Source organism: Aricia agestis, chromosome 17 (assembly GCF_905147365.1).
Source record: "Aricia agestis chromosome 17, ilAriAges1.1, whole genome shotgun sequence".
Taxonomy (NCBI): domain Eukaryota; kingdom Metazoa; phylum Arthropoda; class Insecta; order Lepidoptera; family Lycaenidae; genus Aricia; species Aricia agestis.
Genome location: NC_056422.1, coordinates 12,579,179 through 12,603,738, shown reverse-complemented (window position 1 = coordinate 12,603,738; position 24,560 = coordinate 12,579,179). Strand labels below are relative to the sequence as shown.

Below are 24,560 nucleotides of genomic sequence, written 5' to 3'. Positions count from 1 at the left end.
CATTTATCGCACGCATATCGCACGTGTGACGTGACCATGACGCTTTTATTTTCAACAATAAAACAAAAAAATATTTTATGCCATTTATCCAATCATTTGTCAATTCACTTAAGCAACTATATAGGTCTTTGCATTTATCGCACGTGTGACGTGACCATGGCGCTCGTGGCCAACGAGTTGCTGGCGTTTATCCAGCATGCCATCGACACTATGGACGAGGTCAGCATCATGCATATCTGCAAGTCCTCCTTCTCCAGCGAGGAGATTTGCAAGGGCAAGCAGCTGCTGTACAAGATGCTCGGACAGAGCGCGAACATGCCGTCGCGCCGAAGAGACGGAACGGAAAGGAGCGTGCAGGACATCATCTCCCTGCTGAAGCAGACGGATCCTGACAAGGTGCCGGCTTTTAATAATAATAATAATCATTTATTGCAGGCAATAAACCCATATAAAATATATAACATTAAATTATTAAATTAAATTAAAAGTTAAAATTAAATAGTACATAAACATTGTGAATTTTCAATAATAATACAAATAAAATAAAATGCTACAAAAATATCGTTTAAAAATAATTCTAAAAGTCATTTCTGGTTTTTGTGGCAAAGTAGCTGCACAAACTGCCGCCCGTTACGCTGGACCACGTCGACGTCGTCAGCTTACTGAAGGACATCAAGTTCCTGAAGGAGGAGCTGGCCGGAGTTCGATATAGATTGCAGGCATCAGAGTCAACGATAAGTGACTTACGTATTGAATTATCGCAATTAAAAAGTGGTAATTCAATAAGTAGTTCACCTGATGCCGCTTACGTCACTATACGTCGAGGCGCGCAAGCGAGCACGTTTAGCCCGTCAGCATTATCATCGGACGGGTCAACGAACACCGCTGCTGCCGCCCCCGCCCGCGTTCCCCTCCCGGTTGCGCCGACGCCGAGTCCACGGGCGACTCAGCAAAACTTTGCGACTGTTGCTGGTCGCCCCGCACCTCCCCCGCGGGCGAGAACTAATGGGGATAATGAGAGCCGCAAGGCTCCGAAGAGTCGCGAGACTAAGGAGAGCCGCAAGGTGGAGTCTTCTCGGCCTGGCAAGGACGAGAGCAGGAGGTGCGATGAGGAGGGCTTCATACTGGTGGAGAGGAGGAAGAAGCCCGCCGCCCGCAACCATCGCGGCACCGCACCATATGTACCTGAGCTGCGTCTGCGGAGCGAGGTCCCCGCAACGCCCCTGTACATATCCCGCCTGCACTGGCCCATGGAGGTCGAGGACGTCGTGGACTACATCCAGAAGAAGACGACTCTGCGCCTGAGGTTCGAGCGTCTGCAATCTCGCCACAAGGTTAACTTTAGCTCCTTTGTGGTGAGAGTACCGACGCATCTTCTGTCGACTTTCGAGGCGCCGGAGATCTGGCCGATCGATGGATGTAGTCTATCGGAGGTTCAGGGGGAGACTCCGGGACGAAGCGAGTCACGTCGCCGGCAAAACGTGACAGTGTTAGTTTTTAAGAATATATATAAAATATGTATGTTAGTTTTAAGGTATTTATTATATATGTATGTTAGATTTATTATATGTATAGGTATTTGTTATACGTGTGCCCGAATGATGCCCGAAATAAATGATTTGAATTTGAATTTATCCCTCACCCCCTTTAAAATAAAATTATTTTACAAATTTTGAGAATAAAAATGAATCTTACAAGTTACTAGCTACTAGGCAATGCAAATGCAATAAACAAGAGAACCAAATACGAAACAAAATTATTTAAGTATTAAGTTTATTACAATCAAACAATATTTGAAAATATTAAAACATGATAGATTATAAGTACATATATACCTAACTATTCTGCAGGAGCTTGCTGATCCGTAGCTATTTTGAATTGTTCATACCAATGGTTGGGTTCTTTTTCCAATGCCTAAAAGTAGATAAGTGAATATATAATAATAATTAAAATGAAAACCATAAAAACCTATAACAACAACAATGTCATACACAATTGACAATATTATGTATGTATGTAAAGTACAACTAATAGATATTATAACAGTTTTAACTTGTTTTATAGCAAGCAAAAGTTTACTTAAAATCTTAAATGTATATGAGAAACGAAATTAAAAAATGTAACAAAATTATACAAACCTCAGCCATTTTATTCAATAAAAACATTTTTGGAACTTCCTCTTCCGCTCTTTGTCCCCATTCAAATACATACTTAGCTAGGTCTCCCTCTCCTATCTGTAAAAAGAAAAAATATTACTCAACCCATAATAATTTTGTTTTGAAGAGATCGCAAAACTACTGTGTCACTTTACAAAGTTGTTTGCTTGCTATTTCTTGAGGCAAAAATTTGTCAATATTATGTGGAAACATAAAAGCAGATATTTACAAATTATTTTCAAGGGAGATGTATGAACCGCAGAGTGCCTGTGCTAAACAATATTAATTACCTTATGATATCGTAAGTACATCTGCCTAGTAAAAGTGTTGGTTAATATTTTTCTCCCAGCATGATCATTTTCTTCCAACAAACTTGCTTCTTCAAGAAATTTCCACATGTCTTCTGCGAATGTTCAAAATAGATGATTTTATTTAGCAATGTTATCAAATCTAAATATATTTATTACATATAACTCACAGGTGAGTGACTGACTGACTGACAGACTGACATAACATAGTGTCAGTCTGTCAGTCATCAATCTATCAACGCACAGCCCAAACCACTGGATTGATCGTACTGAAATTTGGCATGCGGGTAGATGTTATGACATAGGCATCCGCTAAGAAAGGATTTTGATAAATTCTTTCTTATTTTATAACAGGGGATGAAAGTTTGTATGAAACTTTGACAATTTTAAACCGATCGGGCTAAGACTTTGCATGCATAAAGCTATGCATGTAAAGTAGGCATTCCTTAAGAAAAAAAAAAAAGTTAAATTCCAACCCTAAGGGGATAAATAGGGGATGAAAGATTATATATAATAATACTTCTTAACGCGAGCGAAGCCTCGGGCAAAGGCCAGTATACAATATAAACATTCTTGATTAACTTTATTACAATTATAGAGAACAACAGCAATAAAATACAGCATTAAAATCTGCTGAGTATTTTAAAATATTGAAAGAAACAGAGGTGACTTCTTTAATATTGTTACGTGCTAGGGTTCGAGGATTTGGAGAGAAAGACCTGGTGACTCTCTTGAAGACTTTATTAACACTGCACTAAACACTAGGTCACAACACTTAGCACTAAGTCCGAACACTAATCACTAGGTCCAATCACTAAGCACTATCACTGTCCTAGGTCGTAGCCAAGTCGCAGGTTTCACTGGTTCACTCACTATTGATCACTTGATGTCGCCTTGAAGATCGCTCAGATTGAACTGACTTGCCGGGCCTGCCTGCGGCTCTTTTTATATGGCGAGACGAATTCCAGAAATTTCCCGATTTCACGTAAACAAGTAAACAACCGTGGGAAATTTCTAGTAGGCTCGGGCATGTGCCACAATAAAACTGCCGTCCTTGCGATAAGTGCAGTAAGTTGAATTTAATTTAGACCTTATGGACTCAGTCATAAGGTCTAAATTCAAACACGCTAACAAATAAAGGGTAAACACGTAAACAAACATTAGACCTTTCTAGAAGGTTCGAGTATGTACTTGCGCACCTGATGCCGTACCGTAACACTACTCCCCTCTTAGAGATGCTCGTCCCGAGCATCATTGTTACTGCCATGGTAACGCGCCACGCTGTTCCTACGACTACTCCTGGTCTGTGGTCCCTTTACAGCAGCGCAAGTAATACATCTGTGGCACCAATCCTGCACATCATCTCTCCAATGCAACCAGAAGAATCGTTCTCGCACTTTCCTTAGCATCCTCTTGACGCCTAGATGACTCCCTGATACGTCCTCATGTATCTCGCGGAGAACATCTGGTACTCTTGCCCTTGGGACAATTATCTGAAAATAGAACTCTCTGCCGTTAGCCTTCTGCCATTTCCGGTAGAGTAGTCCGTCCTGAAGTATCAGACTGTCCCATTGCTCCCAGTACGCCTTAGTGACAGCGCCAGTGGGTGCAACCTCACTCCAGATTGGTTTTATGTTACCCCGTTTCTTCCATGTGATGATGTGCCGAAGGTCGTCATCTCTTTCTTGAGCCTTTCTCATAGTTTCATTCTCCATGTGCCCCAAATTACTTGTTGTCTTTGTTCCGCTCCGTGCCTGGGAGGTAACAGTTACCGGGGCTTTCTCCGCGTCATCCAGTACTCGCCCCTTAGTTCTGGATTCTATTCGTTCCCCATGATTCCGGGTAGGGGACGAAACCGCTTGTTTCTTCAACTCCTCCATTTGTTCCTCGATCCTTTTCATTCTTGCCATCTGGGTCTCCTTCTGCGGGCAGTTGAGCTGAATATGGCCCCTCTCGCCGCACTTGTAGCACATGGCTCCAGAACTTCTCTTCGTAGGAGCCTTAATCTCCTTCTGTGGGCAGTTGAGCTGAAGATGGCCCCTCTCGCCGCACTTGTAGCACATGGCTCCAAAACTTTTCTTCGTGGGAGCCTTGACCTCCTTGACTTCCTCAGAGACCTCGTGGATCTTATGGGTCTGTCGTATGTCACGGCGAACAGCCTCGACTTCCAAAGCATGCGCCAATGCTTCCTTAAGCGAGGTGTGGTGACGAAGCCTCACTGCAGCTCTGACCTCCAGATCCCTGATTCCATCGACAAATGCTTGCACAATATTGGAGTCGACCATCTTGGCGTCAGCTCCTGGGTGTGCCTTCTTGACGAGTTTTTCAATTTCCAACGCCCATTGTTGTAATCCTTCTCCTGAGCGTTGGACTCTGTCACGAAGTTGAGCACGAAACACGTGCTCCAGGTGTCGCTCCCCGTATCTGGATTCAAGTGCCTCCATCAGGTCTTTAAACCCATTTCCTGTATGCGCTTCTAGGACCGACAAAGCTTGCCCTCTGAGCGCAACAGTGAGAGCGGTCAGGCGTTGTTCATCATTCCATCCGTTGGCAGAAGCAACAGTCTGGAATTGCTGACGATAAGCATTCCAAGAAGTAGTGCCGTCGTATGGCGGTACTTTTACTCGTGGCCCGTGTGCCACTCCGGAAGTTCCACTACACGTCGCGACTCCTGTGGTTTCCAGGCGCACTACTTTTTTTTGTAGTTCAGTGAGGCCAGTTTTCACATTTTCCACATCAACCCCTAACCCGGTAACTCGTTCGTCGATTACGTCGACATCTTTACGAAGCTTAGTCACCGTGTCACTGACATCCTTTATAGCTAAAAGCGCTTTCTCTTGGAGGTCCTTTTGTTGCTCTTGTGACTCTTGCAAAGCGCCGAGCTTGCGGTCTTGTGACTCTTGCAAAGCGTGAATTTCAGCTCTTTGAGAATCTTGTAAAGCGCCGAGCTTGCGGTCTTGTGACTCTTGCAAAGCGCCGAGCTTGCGGTCTTGTGCCTCCATCATTGCCCTTTGAGAATCTTTCAACGCCTGACTTTCAGCTTTTTGAGACTCCTGCAAAGCCTGAATTAATTCAATTATGCTTTCCAATTGAAGGGCCATTTGAGGGGCCGTAGAAACTACGGGCGTAGCAGGATAGATGGAACTAGTCGACGGGGCCTGAGCAGGCGGGGCCCAGTGGGCGGCGCCAGTGGGCGTGGCCTGAGTGGGCGGGGCCTGGTGGGCGGAGCCTGAGGGGCGTGGCCAGTGGGCGTGTCCCGGTGGGCGGAGCCAGTGGGCGTGGCTTCGCCCAAAGTGGGCGGAGCCTGGTGGGCGTGGTCAGTGGGCGGAGCCAGGTGGGCGGGGCCAGTGAGTGGGACCTGTCCCTCAGTGGGCGGAGCTTGGTCCCCAGTGGGTGTGGCCTCCGCAACTCCCCTCTCGGAGTCAATGGCAGCAGCTCGCTGCGCCCTTGTCCTGACACTCCCCTTGAAGTCCTCTCTCGGAGTCAATGGCATCTCCAAATCGCACTTCTGACACCAGTTGTTACGTGCTAGGGTTCGAGGATTTGGAGAGAAAGACCTGGTGACTCTCTTGAAGACTTTATTAACACTGCACTAAACACTAGGTCACAACACTTAGCACTAAGTCCGAACACTTATCACTAGGTCCAATCACTAAGCACTATCACTGTCCTAGGTCGTAGCCAAGTCGCAGGTTTCACTGGTTCACTCACTATTGATCACTTGATGTTGCCTTGAAGATCGCTCAGATTGAACTCAATTGCCGGGCCTGCCTGCGGCTCTTTTTATATGGCGAGACGAATTCCAGAAATTTCCCGATTCACGTAAACAAGTAAACAACCGTGGGAAATTTCTAGTAGGCTCGGGCATGTGCCACAATAAAACTGCCGTCCTTGCGATAAGTGCAGTAAGTTGAATTTAATTTAGACCTTATGGACTCAGTCATAAGGTCTAAATTCAAACACGCTAACAAATAAAGGGTAAACATGTAAACAAACATTAGACCTTTCTAGAAGGTTCGAGTATGTACTTGCGCACCTGATGCCGTACCGTAACAATATAAACAAAGTCTTAAATAACCAACAACTTGTTACATACATGTGTAATGTTCAGTCCGGCTCTTTTAAAATGAAAACATTACCTTCTTTCACTGGTCCGTTTGTCATGTAAATGTGTGTAAGAGCAGCAACTAGTAGTTTCCGTTGATGCGGGTCTACTGCATTAGACAATGGTGCATCCTGACAGGGCTCGTCCAATACTACTATGTATTGAATACCACTCTTAGCCTCAACTTGCACCAGCTTGTACCCATACACCTGAAATAAATGATGAAAATTTGGTTATACCAATGTGGTAAGTAAAGAAACTATAGCACTGTATTTTTAGAATAAAAAAAAAATAATGTAATGTTAATAGACTGAAAATATTAATTTTAGGAAATCATAGGTGAACAATTAACGATAATTACTATTCACTAAGAACTACAAGCAGGTTGGTCGCTGTAAATACTACATTTATACACAATTAAATATTTTTGTATGCTACTCACACGTTTCAGTATCTTATTTGCCTCAACTATTACGACGTTTACTTGGTTTGCTGGAGTTTGATTATTGGTATTGATGTGTTTTATTATTTCAGCCCTCTTGATCGGTAACTTGCTGCCTTCACGGCAGACGACAAACCTCACACATTCTTTTATTGCGTCTTGTAACGGTGATAAGTCGACCTCGTTCGAAGCTCTACTTCTTCGTTGGCTCATTTTGTATCCACAATGCAAGTAAGCTAAATGATTGATCCTAAACCTTTAGTTGGTAAAAGTTGTGATTGCTGATGTTTTGTAGTTATCATTTATCAACCTGAGATAATTTAAAAGTCTCTTAAAATGAGTATCTTCTAGTTTATGTGCAGAATAAAGTAGGTAATAAAATTATTATTTACGACAATCAAACATAAAACAAAACAAATGTTTACAAAATTTTCTGATTTTCGCGCTATCAGCGACGTCACATGACACTGACGTTGACATTTGACAGTTTTTTTTATACTATGGCGCTCGGCTATTTATCCATGGCTAGTGTCAAGTAAAATATGGCGGGGAAAAAAATAATCGTGAAAAGTTTACAAAATTTTAAGTCCTTTTTCCAGATGATCGTCAAGTTGAAAGTCTAGTAAAAGTCTAAAAAAGTAGTCAGTAAACTCAACGAGTCAAGTCAGTTGTTTTAGTAAAGTGGTAGACCCTTTACTAAAACTTTCGATGGAGTTTTGGAGGGAACACAAAATGGCACGTTTCTTGAAGTTGTATCACTTGCTACGCTTCAATCGAATATTTAACATTCTACCAAAATTACACATTAAAAACCAAAATAACACAATTTTAGGAAAATAATACAAAAACACAACAATATCACTCTTTCATATTCCCAGAAAAACTCAATTTTTTTTGTTATAAAATAAAGTAAAGTCTGTCAAAAAAGTGAAGAAATGAGAAAGAATTTAAAAAGTGGCAACATCGTAGTGTCATCCTTTTTTTTATCTAGAAAAGAAAGGACTTTATCGTAGAACGATAATGCCGTCCTTATATTATGTATTACAATACATAATGCAATACAAATAATTATAAATTAAAAATCAGCAATTAAATCATGTCAATAATGTCATCCCTTTTTTCTTAGATTGATTTGAAAGGGATGACACTACAATGTTGCCACTTTTTAATTTCTTTACTTTTTTGACAGACTATAAAATAAAGTTTTATTTTATTATTTTGTGAAAAAGAGTGATTTTAAGGTAACATCATAATTTACTCAATAGTTTTTTAAGCACATAATTAACTTAACTTTTAACTCTGATCATGTCGTTCCATAAAAACCAAAATATGATTGGAATGTTGCGAATGACATCATCGTCTTTATTTTGTCTCTCGCTCGTACGACGCCACGAGTCGAACAAAATAATATTTCCTCAGTTTATCTTTGCAGTTTATTTGACTCGGTGCTCCGGTAAAGACTATTCGGTACGTACACAATAACTTCGTTATTATTATACTCTAAGGCGTGATGAGAACACGATATATTATTAATATAATTTATATTATATGATAATAATAAAGAAATGCGACTGTACTTGCGGTATAATTATAGTAGTTCAAATATATTATTAATACTTATCGAAATTGCCGGATGTAACTGCAAATGATAGAGGCTCGTCTAACATTTCCAATAACTAGGTACTAAGTATACCAGAAACATACGAATTTGTTCTGTTTTAGAGCTCAACTAGGTACTTAACATAACCAGGACCCCTATCATTAACTTTGTCAAAACCTGAGCTAATCCGTGCAGGTATGTAAACAGTTGTAAAGTGAGTGGTTCTGTTTCGGTATCATTTGCACTTTTACTTCTGAATGGTTTTAACCTGTAATATTTGTCTCTGAACTGGATTAAGAAATGTCAAACACGAACGTCAAATTTGACTAACGGAATTGTTTTTTTTTTAGGAATTGAAATGGCTTAGCCATAACGACTAACGGAAAAATTGTAAATCAAGATGAAAATATAGTTTAAAAAAAGATTGATATTTTTTATTATAAAATATACTATTTTCTAATATATAACGTGGTCAATGTAGGAATAGTTACTTTTGCACCGATTTATTGTATTTAAAGGTAATTATTATAAATGTGTAAATGGTTTTATTTATATTTTTTGGTATTTTATAAGCCCTTTATGAAAACACTGAGAAAATAACACTCCTTCATGTTTATATTATCACAAGCATGGCGATCTAGAGGAGAAAGAATTCTCTGACATTGGCAACTAACTGAGTCGGCAATTAAAAAAGAGAAGAAGAAGGAGACAAAAAAAAAGATAATTAGATATTGTTATTAAGTATAGAGATTATGTTTTAAGCAAGAAATTGATAAGTTTATTATATCCTATACCTATTTGATACCTACGCTAAATAATCTACCATGAAAAAGTGTTAGAAATGCATCAAACTTGTGGATTACAATTACATGCATTACAACAGAGTTGATGTCATGAGTTGAACATAGTTTGTTGAACTTGAACTCATTCTTGAACACCTACGTTTTTTTGAGCTTTCAAATAGGTATTATTGTAACATAAACAGGCAATTTATAAGTTTAATAATCCCCTTTTCGTGCCTTGTAAGGCATTTTACATTATTAGTACTGTGTACGCTGAACCAAATATTTTTCAGGATAAAGGATGATTGCTAACACTGAGATACTATAAGTACTACATTTTATAATAAAGAATTGCAAGTGTAATGATGACGAAGTCCTAGGAAGATAATATATATTCACTCAAAAGCTTTAATTAAAAGAAATTTAATAAATACTCGTTTTTAAATGTTTTTTCATTTATTTTCTCACTTAAATATACCTTAGATACATATTCATACACAGCTTTCATCAATAGGTACTACATTTGTCTTAAACCTTATTATCAACCTAGTATCAGATAGGCAAGTGTTAAATCTCTTTTATATTATACTTATAAAAATATTTATACAGCGGAAATCTTAAACAAGGTCTTGTCACTTAAAATCAAAGAAGATGAATCAAATATCCCTTGTGTAAATATTAATTTATTATTATTAAAGGAGTTCAAATACCAACTTTTGATGAAAGATAAAAACAATATTATAATTTCAGACTTTTATTTGGCAAACCAATAACAATTAGAAACTGCATTGCAAGTTGCAACTATGGGAAATTGCCTGGGATATCTCAGACAGAGAGCGGTCAAGGGTTTTGTGTTCTTTGTGTTGTATTATGTTGTAGAATGCCTCCCGTGTGAGTATCTCTATATACTCACACAGGAGGAGTTCTGAATGTGTCAGAATTGCTCCTCAGTCACACACTGACTGCTCCAACGCAAATGCTTCAACGCGTGACCACTCTGTCTGATAGGTCCCTAAAACGACCACATCTTTTTAAAATGTATAATACATGAGGACTTACTAAAGTCCTTATTACATTAAAATTTAAAATGTATTTTAAATTTTAATGTAATAATATAAAACTAATATTATTATTATTGAGGTACAAAAGAATTTTTGGTAATAATAATATAAGTTCCAATGAAAATATTATGTTTTATGAACAATAAGTATGTTTGTTTTGCAATTTTTGTTATGTCTTTTTGGAAAAAGTACTATAAGTAATGTAGGATTATATTTTTGAGTTTTAGTGACTATTCCCATTATATATTATATCATATTGTAGTCAAGAGAAGTTATAAATGAAAAAGTGCATATGAGAATTTAGCTAATTTGGATTTTATATTATCAATGATTTAACTTTTCTAGTAGTTTAGGTGTATGTGTGTGTGTCAATATTTATTCGTGAATATACATGAATCTAAAGTTTCAAAGGTTGTGTTCTCAAAATTCTTGTTATTGAGAAAGTAATACCTTTGAATTTACCTCTTTCGTGCAGCGTTTATCATGCATGGTTTACAAGGAAATAGTTTGTGAAATAACACAAAGACCTACTGCAATCAAAAGATTGTACGAAATGCTCCTAAGATAGGTTCCTAAGAAGTACATAGTAAGTCCTCATGTATTTTAAGTTTTAATTTAATATAAAACTAATACTTATTATTATTATTGAGGTAAGTACAAAAGTATTTTTGGTAATACATAATAATATATGTTCCTATGATAATATTATGTTTTATGAACAATAAGTTCCATATGTTTGTTATGCAATTCTTATTAAGTAAGTCTTTTTTGGAAAAGTACTATAATGTAGGTTTTTGTTTTTGAGTAAAATTTAGTGATTTACACTATTCCCATCATATAATACCATATTGTAGTCAAGAGAAGAAGTTATACTTAAATGAAAAAGTGCTCATATGAGAATTTAGCTAATTGGGATTCTATGATATTATCAATTATTTAACTTTTCTAGAAGTTTAGGTGTGTCAATGTTTATCCGGAGCATGTTATACATACATCTAAAGTTTAAAAGGTTGTGTTCTGAAAATTCTTGTTAAAAGTAAGTAATATTGAATTTACCTCTTTGGTGCAGTGTTTATCATGCATATACCAATAATACTTCAGATTTACAAGGAAATAGTTTGTGAAATAACACAAAAACCTACAATGCAACTATAAGATTGTACCTGTAGGTTTTTGGTGAAAATTCATACTTGTTTTACAGTAAGTAATTATACACAACACTTGTGTTCCTTATACCTTGTATGTGTTTCTTGTGTACTAAATCAATGCAGTCTTAGCTCATCGCACAAATGCAAACCTTATTGTTGACTAGACATATAGGTATACTACACCTCACTTATGTTATTATTCTGAAACCTCACTAACACTAAATGGATTACTAAGGTCTCTACGTTTCTTATGTATCACTTCGTGATTAACTTGAGAATACCTACTTAATCGTTTTCCAAAAATTTGGACACTTCGAATGTTTAGTTTTTTGGTTTTAATAACGAATTATTTTCACTAAAATATATGCTATAGACTAAAATATAACTTATTAAGTAACTAACCAACTAAATAGCAATATAATTTAAGACTAAAAAGTATGTAATATTAATAAATAAAATTACTAAAATGTAAACTATTCAGTAAAAGCTACTCGTTGGTTGGTGTTTATTGAATTGCTGTATTTGACGTAAAAGCAAGCGAGCTTATGTCAGAAGTGTTGTCATGATTCGAAATTATTACTCAGTTAACAATGGAGAAGTGAGTTTGGTGTCACGTGACCACTGACTGGCTGGAAAATAGAGGTCATGGTACCAAAATGCGAGCCAGTCAGTATTCTGGCTGGCTTTAAGAGCTCATGATAGAGGGGCTGTTGCTATTTTTAGTTTACTTATAAAATTTATGTTAAAATTAGAACGGTCAGTAGTTATTTAATTTAATTCAATCGTATTTAATAAATTGGAGAACACCGTTGTATTCCATTCAGTATTCTATTATGAGCTAACCTTGCGATGATGATGCGCTTTGAATGATTCTAACCTGTATCAACTATCGAGTATCGACGGGCCAAAAAAGCCGGCTGCCGGTATTCAAGGCCGCGACGCGAGTGCGGCCAACAAAGGTGACACAAAAAAGTAAATACTGTTTGGTTGTAACTATGCTACAAAACTTCTTACTTAAGTACTTTGTAATATCATAGCAAGTAAATTTAATATTACCCTAGTCCTTATTTGCCACATTTTCATATTGGACGAGATAATGCCAGAGCCGCAGCAGCTCTGCACCCACCCACGTAAAGAAAAAGTAATCATCGAAAGTGAAAAAAAAATAATTGAACCGGTTTAAATAACAAAACAATGTTTTTAATAAATCTGGAGGTGTGTCGATCGCCTTGTAACTATTGTGGTTAGTTTGACAAGCGTTTGTTGTTACCATAAAGTTAATATACCTAAATAGTTCCGCTAGGTAACTATATTAACTTTGTGGTTGTTACGCAGTTTGTGGCTTTTACTTTATACGACGTAGTTAGCAAGATAGTACTTACTTATATTAGTCTACATAAATCTAGCATACCTTTCGCAAAGTCTACTAAGTCTAGCGTACGTAATAGCGCTCAAAGCCGTAAAAGTATTTGCAATTTTTTCTTAAAAATTCCTGAAACCAACTTAAAAAAATATATCCACAGCCGAACATATAACCTGCTCGTTTTTTGGAAGTCTGTTAAAAACCGAGGAGGTTATATCAGTTTACCGGAGGCCCAATCCCTTACCCTATCCCTTTCCCTACCCTCCCCTATTCCCTTCCCTTCCTTACCCTCCCCTATTACCCTATTCCCTCTTAAAAGGCCGGCAACGCACCTGCAGCTCTTCTGATGCTGCGAGTGTCCATGGGTGACGGAAATTGCTTTCCATCAGGTGGCCCGTTTGCTCGTTTGCCCCCTTATTTCGTAAAAAAAATAAGATTTTATGGGATTCCAGTCAGCTTTTGCGTTAAACTAGGTACCTACTGGCTGATTCTTGCTGCAACTACAACTAATATATATATTCTGTGCTACAACTAGGAGAGTGCCAGTCTTCCGAATTTAGTTCTAAGCTTTTTATTTTTTTACTTACAGAAATGCCTAAGACCACTTTGACCTACTTCCCGTTGAAGGCTCTGGGTGAGCATCTTCGTCTGCTCCTCGCTTACGGAGGAGAGGACTTCGAGGATGTCCGCCTAGACAGGGAGCAGTTCATGCTCATCAAGTCGAGTGAGTATGAATATCTAGTCTTCTTCTTCCTAGTCCTGGCTGAGGGAAGTGACCACTATTATTTGCTTTCCGCTATAGGGTTTCCGCTTGTCTCTGTTTTTGGCCTGATGAAGTGCCTCCTGGAACGTGCAGTTAGAACCTAGTATATTCAATGGCAGATTTATATTTTTTTATGAGTGTTCCGCTGCCCCATGTACGAAATCTGCGGCCCCTTGGAAGTTGGAAGTGGCCGCCTAATAAATAAGCCGCGACGAGGCCGCGACCTATACGGCCTATTTATAAATCTGAGTATATTTAAATATTATGCAGATTTTATTCTTTACTGCATAGCGACTAAAGTTAGAAATTGGAAAAAAATCAGCCAAGTGCGAGTCGGACTCGCGCACGAAGGGTTCCGTACCGGTATGGAGGCAATTTGAAAATAGACAAAAAATTGTGTTTTTTGTATTGGAGCCCCCCTTAAATATTTAATTTTATTATTATTTATTAAAGTACAAATGTAATTAAGGATTTTGTGAAAATTTCAAGTGCCTAACTGTTACCATTATTGATTAGGTACGAGCAAAACAGGCCAAAAAATCACGTTTCTTGTATGGGAGCCCCCCTTAAATATTAACTTTATTTTATTTTTAGTATTTGTTGTTATAGCGGCAACAGATATTATACACAATCTGTGAAAATTTCAGTAGTCTAGCTATAGCGGTTCTTGAGTTAGAGCCAGACAGACATCGAAGTCTCATGAATAGGGTCCCGTTTTCACCTTTTGGGTACGGAACCCTAACAAGCAATGGGACAAGCGTATTCCAACGCGGCTGACGCGCGGCGTGTTTTACGTTTTGTGCTTGTCGGGTTAACTCCCAAAGTTAAAGGGCCCATTCACGGCAGGACTGCCGTGCAGTCCTGGGGGGTGAGCCAAAATCTTTTCGTTTTCGCTTCGTTATAGAATCGCCGATGGAAATGTCTGGAATTGCCAAAAGCGTTCGTTAATATTATGACGTTGAAGTTCGACTTGTCTTATGTCAATTCCATACATTTTGATCGGCGATTCTATGACGAAGCGAAAACGAAAAAGTTTCGGCTAAATGACCTGGCATTGAATGGGCCTCACTGAGTGGTTCACACTCGGTGTTGCCGGCCGGAAACACCGAGTGTGAACCTATCAGTGAGGCCCATTCACTGCAGGACTGCCGTGCAGTCCTGCCGTGAATGGGCCCTTTAACAAGAATATTTCACTCTGAAATTAAGTTTTTTTTTTCATTAAAACTACTGCAGCTATTTATAAAACTAAGTAAGGTAAATGACTAGTAGATTGGACAGTACCAGTCATTGGAAAAAGCACAAAAACACAATATTTATTAATGTTGCTTTAAAAATTTCCTGTTTTTAACGTAAAAGAACGCCTGTTTTTAAAGAAAAACAGTCAGTTTTTAAAGCAACATTAATTATAAATGTGTTGTTTTTGTGCTTTTTCCAATGACTAGTACTGTCCAATCTACTAGTAATTTACCCTAATGTTTAATATTTGCACAGTCACAGGCATGCGAAAGATTTTTAAATAGGCATTGTATTAAAAGTAATTAACATTCTAAATAAGCAATAAAAATTCAAATCTTCATCATTAAAATTACTTCATATTTCATATAACATAATATTTCATATACTTAATAATTTAATCATAATTTTTCACGAGTCACGTAAACAGATAAAGTTGATAATTTTGATAAAAATATAACTAAGTAGGTCTTCCTATATTGATATATCGTGAAAACTATATTATCATGAATCATGATAATGCTTAGGATTCAGTTGGTCAATTTTAAAATTACTATAAAGTAGTTTTAAGCGAATAAGCCTCGTATCCATTAAAGAGGCCCATTCATGGCAGGACTGCATGGCAGTCCTGCAGTGAATGGGCCTCACTTATTGGTTCACACTCAGTGTTGCCGGCCGGAAACACCGAGTGTGAACCAATCAGTGAGGCCCATTCACTGCAGGACTGCCGTGCAGTCCTGCGCAACATTTGGTTTGCGACATGTCCCACAACATGTTGCGGCGACATGTCGCCTGAGAAACTCATCATTTAACATCCCTACTCCCTACTAGTTGATCTCCGCAAGTCACAACTCGTTGCGCCAAAATTCTATTGCGCGGGAACCGTATTTTTTCCGGGATAAAAAGTATTCTTTGAACTTTCGCGGGACTCAAAGTATCTTCATACCAAATTTCATCAAAATCGGTTAAGTGGTTTGGGCGTGAAGAGGTAACAGACAGACAGGCAGACATACTATCTTATAAATTATAATATTAGTATGGATGGATTTTATATACTTAGTTCAATACTATATTCACCAATATAGGCACGATAATAATTTATTAAAGGTCGTTGGAGCAGAATAGGATCCCTAAGGGCCTATTTTACCCCTTTCTGATAAAGTACCGAATAGGCTATTCACAACTTTTTTGACAGATTCTCCATACTTCATCTGTCAAGTTAAGTGGTGGATAGACGATAAATATAATATAAAGGGCCTGTTTCACCACTTCCTGATAAGGCTATCCACCACTTAACTTGACAGATAGAGTATGGAGAATCTGTCAAATAAGCCTATCCGGCACCTTATCAGGAAGTGGTGGAACAGGCCCTTAGTTTCTTATAATATTTTTAGGCTTAGGGCCTGTTTCACCACTTCCTGATAAGGTGCCGGATAGGCTTATTTGACAGATTCTCCATACTCTATCTTTCAAGTTAAGTGGTGTATAGCCTTATCAGGAAGTGGTGAAACTGGCCCTTAATATTATATTTTATCGGCTCTAGCTTGTCGATTTACGCGAAGCAAATAAACGTAATTCAATCGTGGCCCGTGTGGTACTGATAAGTGTTACGTTATATCAGAGACCACAGTATTATCGCTTGAATTGTCGCAATGTATTAGTTACTATGTCGATAATACTACTGAAACCAACATCCATCCTTCCTATTATAAATGCGAAAGTGTGTCTGTCTGTTTGTTACCTCTTCACGTCCAAACCGCTGAACCGATTTTGCTGAAATTTGGTATGGAGATACTTTTAGTCCCGTGAAAAGACTTAGGATGCTTTTTACACCGGAAAATGTACGGTTCCCTCGTGATAATCGAGTTTTGGCGCGGGTGTCTTGGTTTGAGCTATAAAGTTAACTAGAGATCGCCCAATGGTCGAAATTCGACCTTAGTTTCAACGACATTAGGACTACTTATTTTGTAAAAAAATATTGACTTTAGAATATTTTTTCAACTCTTGTCTCTAGGACTCAGATCTCAGACTGGCCGCGTAAGCATTGTCTAATAGTATCTAAGATTTAATAAAAAAAAAAACTATAATCCATTTTCAATTTGTGACCTTGTTGTCAACAGACTTTAATCATAAATAAAAGAGTATAATTCGTATGCACAGGCTTGTCACTCAATAATCTGTCATTTTTCCTAGTGTGTGTGTTGTAGTGTGTGTAATGTTTTATTTGTTAAAAAAATGTACGGTATGATAAAAGCATAATTTCAAAATAATATTAGCTCGATGCACTCCTTCACCATATAAACTATAACTGTGCAAAATTTCATTCACCTACGTTTCCCCATTTTTCGTCAAAAGGGATACAAAGTTTTTGGCTCACGTATTAATATATAGATATACCTAGCGGAATAGAGCAACAATCTCGAGCTGTCAAACGAAATCAAAATTGGTTTTCATCTGTGTGAAAAATACGTGTACGTATACACTTACACAAGCATGACTGAACATGAATTCTATGAGATTAAATTGTCAACGTGCGGCGGACCGCGGACTGGACGTCAAAAAAAGCGTGCTGCTGTCGTGTATCACACGTCTCTTTTTACCACGCAGTGTTACTGATAGTGACATCTCTCTTGCTCAGGCCTTTGTTTCTCTATTCCGCTAGGTATATTAAGGCGGGGATTAATCTCAATCCAAAACGATAACCTTGCACACAAAAAAAGACCAAGCGTATACGCATTGCAATAAGATTCATTTTAGCTTAGCATAAAACTGTAGGTTCTCGGACGGGTCTTCTCTATTTTTCATGTTTTTTTTTAAATGTCTTTGGAAATAAACATTAAGAAACAAAATTGTTCGGTTAAGGACATTTTAATATAGATTTACTAACAATTTATTCAAATAAAATGTATAATTATCCTAGTTAATACTTATATTTCGATGAAATAGATTTTTATCGGAGGTGAGTTACAAACTCACCTCCGATAAAAATCTATTTCATCAATTAATTACAGCCAAAGTATTACGTTTTATTAAAATGTTTATGGTTTAAGGTATTTTAAATCTTGTGCTTTATATCTCATATTTTTTAACACTTCGTTATTATATTGGAACTAGGTAAACCGGGAGTCACGAAATAACAAATTGGGGTTTATCCTCGCCTTAACTTTATGGTTTGAACTATCATTCTGTCTACTCTGGTATTGTTGTTTGAAGTATAAACTATACCTAGAGACGTAAGCTAGTAACATTTATTTTTGGTGACAGGGCGTCCAGAGTTCATATTCATTATAGCATCACAATTGACAATTCACACACCAGTCACCACTCACAACAATATAATCTACGTTCTAGTACCTACCAAGTGCTTGCTTGCTGATCTGAATATTTGAATGTCTTATCCAGATTGTGTGATGTTTTCAATGCGATAGCGTTTTTACCAACGCTTATCAGTTATCACCTTAGTCCTGAGGCCCTTAGGAGTTAGGGTTTTGCGTTGGTGAAATCTTAAGGGACAAATACGTAGACCATCCATACGATGGTCTATGTATTTGTCCCTATACGAGTCCGAAATACAATAAGGCAAATCGGCGACGAAAAGTTTTAAAATCATAATATTAAAAAATCTGCCGATTTTTAGTGGTGTGGTGCCATAATGTGTTTTGGTCCTTATACCTCACATAATATCTCCTACTCCAGGAGGAGTAGGAGATTACCCGCAACGAAATTAATCAGAAGAAAGGTAGGAACATTTCTTCTGATTAATTTCTTTGCGGGTCGCAAGACAGATCTAGCTTGTCCCTTAGGCACCCCAGAGATCAAAGGGTTTCGTGGTTGGTTACCACTGCTGATCCTGGCGACACAGGAATTGCAGTGGTGGGAATTCCTGGAATGTGTGGTGGTCCAATTGTACGTCACTTGAAATAACATCCAGAAACAGTAGTTTAAGGTTGTTAATCCTTATTGGTGCACGCAAGTAAGACCGGATTTATATTTTTTATGAATACGAACTACGAACTCTGCCGACATCCTAGAACGCTGTCGTCCCCCCTAGGACGCCATAGGACGCTGCCGTCCATAGCCCGTGTCCTATACTGCCTGTACATAAGTCCAGAGCTAGCGTGGGCCTAACTATATACATCTTCCAGCGACCCCCTTCGGTCAGCTGCCTGTCCTCGAGATGAACGGGCGCAAGCTGGCGCAGAGCACTGCCCTCGCGCGCTACCTCGGCCGCAAGTACGGCATCGCCGGGGCCAACGCTGACGAGGACTTGGAGATCGACCAGCACGTGGACTTCGTGCACGACATCCGCTCCAGTGAGTATACAGGAACAGAAGAAACATAGGAGAGAGAAACAGATGAACAGATGCGGAAAGAGGAACACATAATATTATACAAACTCACACACATACAGACTACATTAAAGGCACATCCGATATAATACAAACACACATTTTAAAGAAATACAGTTACACAGACACACGCACAGTAAAAAGAAACACAATAAACTTACGTACGACCATAGACTATAGGAAAATATACATAGGAAAATATACATAAGTACACTAAAGAGAAACAGTTAAAATACAAATTACAAACACACACGGTAGGATCCGAAATACAGCTATTTCAAGTAATTAGATTTCACGGCTACAAGCATGCAAGTGTGCACACGTATTCTTGTAGTCATGAAATAACAAATGTAATCGTCGACAAGCAAAAATCAGGGCTCTCAAACGTTCATATAGAATATGTACCATCGAAGAACTTGATTCATAGACAGTTGACGGACCAACGTAATTTGGTCGAAGTATGTCGATTCAATGTGATCGTGGGTTTTGGGTTTGACACAACGCGACCAAATTACATAGGTTCGCCATCTTCTTATGAATCGACTTCTCTGATAGTAGGTACATACCGTACAGAATATGCTGAGATTCCATTTCTACCATTCCAGAGGCCGGCACCGTCCAATACGAGGACCACGAAGAAGTGAGAGAGAAGAAGCACGCTGAACTGTCCAAGAACTTTTACCCAGTAGCCCTGGAGAAGCTGGACGCTATCATCAAGAAGAATAACGGACATCTTGCTCTTGGCAAGGTAAGCTACTTGGTTTTATCTTATATACAGTGTGTAACAAAAATAAGAGATAATACTTTAGGGTGTGTACGTGTTCCTTGTAGAGAGTTCACTGTGAAAGTAGAAGCGCTGAAAGACCAAAATTTTTTTCACTTTTGTATGGGGTAACTCGTGCCGCTCGGGCCCTTGCCCATACAAAAGTAAAAAAAAAATCGTCTTGTTCTACAAGGAACACGTACACACCCTAAAGTATTATCACTTATTTTTGTTACACACTGTATATAAAATTTTAGTGTCACAATGTCAGTTATCGACTATCGTACTCCGAAACGGCTTTACTGATTTTTACCAAATTTTATATGCATACGAGCTTTTGGCCGCGGCTTCGCTCTCGTTAAGAAGTACAAACTTTCATCCCCTATTTTAACCCCTTGGAGGTGGAATTGATCAAAACCCTTTCTTAGCGGAGCCTACGTCGTAATATCTACCTGCATGCCAAATTTCAGCCCGATCGGTCCAGTGGTTTGGGCTGTGCGTTGATAGATCACCATGTCAGTCAGTCACCTTTGAGTTTTATATAAGTATATATAATATAGATTCAGTAGGTCTGAGAATCGGCTACTGGCTACTTTTTATATTGATATTATAAGTGCATTTGTTGAATAAGTAATAGTACATTATTACAACTCGAGACTGACAGCGACCATTGTTTGTGTGACGGGATAACTCAAAGCGATGGACGTTGCCATGGTAACATACTTATTTAGTCACTTCAATAAAATAATAATTATGGGCGAAATACTTTATATTATGGCAAAACAACGTTTGCCGGGACAGCTTAGAACAGCCTGCCAGAATACTTTCTATAAAATAAGACATGACGCCCACAACTCCGTTTTGTCAGAGTATAGAGTATGCCGACTTAGAACTGATGTTGAAATTTTTAAATTTGACGTATTATGACGAAAATCGGCGCTAGGGTTGTTAACTTGTTACCTACGAATTTAAAACTATGACATATTCGCTGGACGTGTTCCTCTTTGGTCGTAACTCGTATTGTTGTTTGTGTTTTGGCACATGCGATTAAAATTGTCAGAATCCAATTTTGAAATCTTTATTTTCAATATTTAAAAATAAATTATATCAGCCAGCGCGAGGCACATTCCGTTCATAATCCTAGTGAAACCCGACGAATTTGACAGATATTGAAACCTGTCCGTTTCTTTGCAGTCGAACTACTGGTAGTTATGTCTATTGTGGTTTTGTCATGTCATGCCGTCAACTGTCAAGCAGCATGCCTAATCTTTTACTCGGAAGTAACAAAAGTTGTTGTATAACATGAAATTTCATAATATTATTATCTTTTAGCTACGTAGGTGGTAACAAAACATGTTTTTCACACTAGTCAAGGTCGTAACATTTCACTAGTCACGGTGTGGTATCGATCGCCGTTGTATCACTTATCATGATACAGTAAAAACTAAGTGATAAAATAACGTCATGTCATTCGTTATCAAATACGGAAGTTACTTATCTAATAAAAATAGCTATGAGTTAACAACGTCCAACACACGTCTAATATTATAGGATACTTCTTCCTTTTTAAAAATATGTTGAATAATAATTAATAGTCTTGACCTGTTTCACCACTTCCTGATAAGTGACGGATAGGCTATCCACCAATTAACTTGACAGATTAAGTATGGAGCATCTGTCAAAAAAGTTGTGAATAGCCTATTCGGCACTTTATCAGAAAGTGGTGAAACAGGCACTTATGAGGGAGACTAATGGCCTGTTTCACTACTGCCTGATAAGTGTCGTATAGGCTATCCACAACTTATCCGACAGATACTCCATACTTCATCTGTCAGATAATGTGGCACTTATCAGGAAGTGGTGAAACAGCTAGTCTTTATTAAATAATTTGCCTCTACCCTACCTAACCTATTAATGTATACGTTGTATCCTACTACATAATTGCTTTTGGGTTAGGTCACCTTAATTCTGATCGATTCGTGTGATAACCACATACTTATTTACAGAGTGGATAATTCAACAATAGTGTTTTTGTTTGTCAAGAGACTCTTCAAGTCATAATTATTAATACTGTTGTAGAATCAACAGACGAACATTGTCCGCAGTGCCAATATTTTTATAAGTATGGCGGCTAAAATTTAGTAGAATGAAGATTAATATTTCTTTATCATCATCACCAGATGTCGCCCGCAACTCCGCTGCGCTAAAACTCGTTTATCGCGCGGGAACCGTGCATTTTTCCGGGACAAAATACTTTCCCGTGCCGGATAAGTGCCGGATAGGCTATCCACAACTTATATGACAGATGAAGTATGGAGTATCTGTCAGATAAGTTGTGGATAGCCTATCCGACACATATCAGGAAGTGGTGAAGCCCCTTGTGTCCATTTATACTAGCGCAGAGTGTTGATCCTTATAGTTTGAACCTACCTCTTTTGTCGTATAGGTTATCCACCAATTAACTTCACAGATCAAGTATGGAGAATCTGTCAAAAAAGTTGTGAATAGCCTATTTGGCACTTTATCAGAAAGTGGTGAATCAGGCTCTAACTCACCAAATTCTTGTTTCAGCTCACATGGGGCGACTTCCTATTCGCTGGCGTAATCGACTATGTTAAGCACATGATGCGTATGGACGACCTCTACACCAAGTACCCAAGCTTCAAGCAGCTGAGAGACACCGTGTATGGTCTGCCCAAGGTCAAGGAGTTCAGCCAGAAGTGCCCCCCGTGTGACTTCTAGACGCAGCAGTGTCATCTAGCAATGGTCAAAATGGCGAGGCGAGTCACAACAAATTATTTAAAAAAACAATCTATGTCCTTTTTAGCCTCGCGGTTTGGGAGATATTAGTATTGCTAGTATCCTGTCTTGTCTGTTTTTTAACTCATGCCGTGAAATTCTATGTATACCTGCTTCAGTATCATTTTCGTCAACGTTTGTTAAAGCGATGATGAAGTGGCTGAAGAATTTGAATATGGTACAAAAATAAAGAAAGTGGTTGCCTTTTTGAACTCGTAGTTCAAAAAGGCTTTGTTTGCAAATTTATGATATGTTGTTTTGTGTGCCTTGATAATATGCATGGTGATTGGTGTGTAATGCACATTAAATATAATAAAATAATTAAAGCAAGCATAGTTCCATCTGTATTAAAAACTCACACTGTATCTGTATGTCGTATTTTTAAAGTTTACTGAAATATAGCTGTAAGATAATGTTTGTAACGTTTTATCGTGAAAATAAAGTTATTTACACGAAGTATATTTTAATTATTTTACCTATTAATAATTACGTCACTATGAGCTACGTATCGCTTCGCTGTGGCACAAGTTTGATTACAAAGTGCTCGCTACGTACTACTGCGCTGTGCTACGTACTACTACGATGTGCTACGTACCACTAGTGCTACGTAGTACGTACTACTGCGCTGTGCTACGTAACACTACGCTGTGCTACGTAACACTGCGCTGTGCTACGTACCACTGCGCTGTGCTACGTACCACTGCGCTGTGCTACGTAGTACGTACTACTGCGCTGTGCTACGTATAGGAATAAAATATATTTTCACAAAAATATAGTTTTTAATAACAAATTGTGTAGCTTATCATAGTGTAGCTCTTTGTAGCTAAACGTAGTAGTACGTAGCACAGCGCAGTGGTACGTAGCACAGCGCAGTGGTACGTAACACAGCGCAGTGGTACGTAGCACAGCGCAGTGGCACGTAGCACAGCGCAGTGGTACGTAGCACAGCGCAGTGGTACGTAGCACAGCGCAGTGGCACGTAGCACAGCGCAGTGTTACGTAGCACAGCGTAGTGTTACGTAGCACAGCGCAGTAGTACGTACTACGTAGCACAGCGCAGTGGTACGTAGCACAGCGCAGTAGTACGTACTACGTAGCACAGCGCAGTGGTACGTACTACGTAGCACAGCGCAGTGGTACGTAGCACAGCGCAGTGGCACGTAGCACAGCGCAGTGGTACGTAGCACAGCGCAGTGGCACGTAGCACAGCGCAGTGTTACGTAGCACAGCGTAGTGTTACGTAGCACAGCGCAGTAGTACGTACTACGTAGCACAGCGCAGTGGTACGTAGCACAGCGCAGTAGTACGTACTACGTAGCACAGCGCAGTGGTACGTACTACGTAGCACAGCGCAGTGGTACGTAGCACAGCGCAGTGGCACGTAGCACAGCGCAGTGGTACGTAGCACAGCGCAGTGGTACGTAGCACAGCGCAGTGGCACGTAGCACAGCGCAGTGTTACGTAGCACAGCGTAGTGTTACGTAGCACAGCGCAGTAGTACGTACTACGTAGCACAGCGCAGTGGTACGTAGCACAGCGCAGTAGTACGTACTACGTAGCACAGCGTAGTGTTACGTAGCACAGCGCAGTGGCACGTAGCACAGCGCAGTGGTACGTAGCACAGCGCAGTGGTACGTAGCACTGCGCTGTGCTACGTACCACTGCGCTGTGCTACGTAGTACGTACTA

The 24,560-nt window shown here is 38.9% G+C and overlaps 2 protein-coding genes across 3 annotated transcripts; one reads left to right on the top strand and one right to left on the bottom strand.

Annotated features, from left to right (window-relative positions):
* Positions 1-1,812: 1,812 nt before the first annotated feature.
* LOC121735539 (non-structural maintenance of chromosomes element 3 homolog) lies at positions 1,813-16,061 on the bottom strand. The gene is made up of 6 exons (XM_042126387.1): positions 16,051-16,061; positions 7,012-7,321; positions 6,604-6,778; positions 2,447-2,559; positions 2,139-2,234; positions 1,813-1,914 (listed from the first exon to the last, which is right to left on the bottom strand). The coding sequence occupies exons 2-6, from the start codon at positions 7,222-7,224 to the stop codon at positions 1,840-1,842; spliced, it is 672 nt and encodes a 223-aa protein (XP_041982321.1). The 5' UTR covers positions 7,225-7,321; positions 16,051-16,061; the 3' UTR covers positions 1,813-1,839.
* LOC121735540 (glutathione S-transferase 2-like) lies at positions 8,398-22,872 on the top strand. 2 transcript variants are annotated; one of them, XM_042126388.1, is made up of 5 exons: positions 8,398-8,478; positions 13,555-13,689; positions 19,107-19,274; positions 19,916-20,058; positions 22,645-22,872. In XM_042126388.1, exons 2-5 carry the CDS (start codon positions 13,557-13,559, stop codon positions 22,813-22,815), a joined length of 615 nt encoding a protein of 204 aa, XP_041982322.1. In that variant the 5' UTR covers positions 8,398-8,478; positions 13,555-13,556; the 3' UTR covers positions 22,816-22,872. The 2 variants fall into 2 exon arrangements, with proteins under 2 accessions (XP_041982322.1, XP_041982323.1); XM_042126389.1 differs by lacking the exon at positions 8,398-8,478 and adding an exon at positions 12,581-12,588.
* The last annotated feature ends 1,688 nt before the right edge of the window (positions 22,873-24,560 follow it).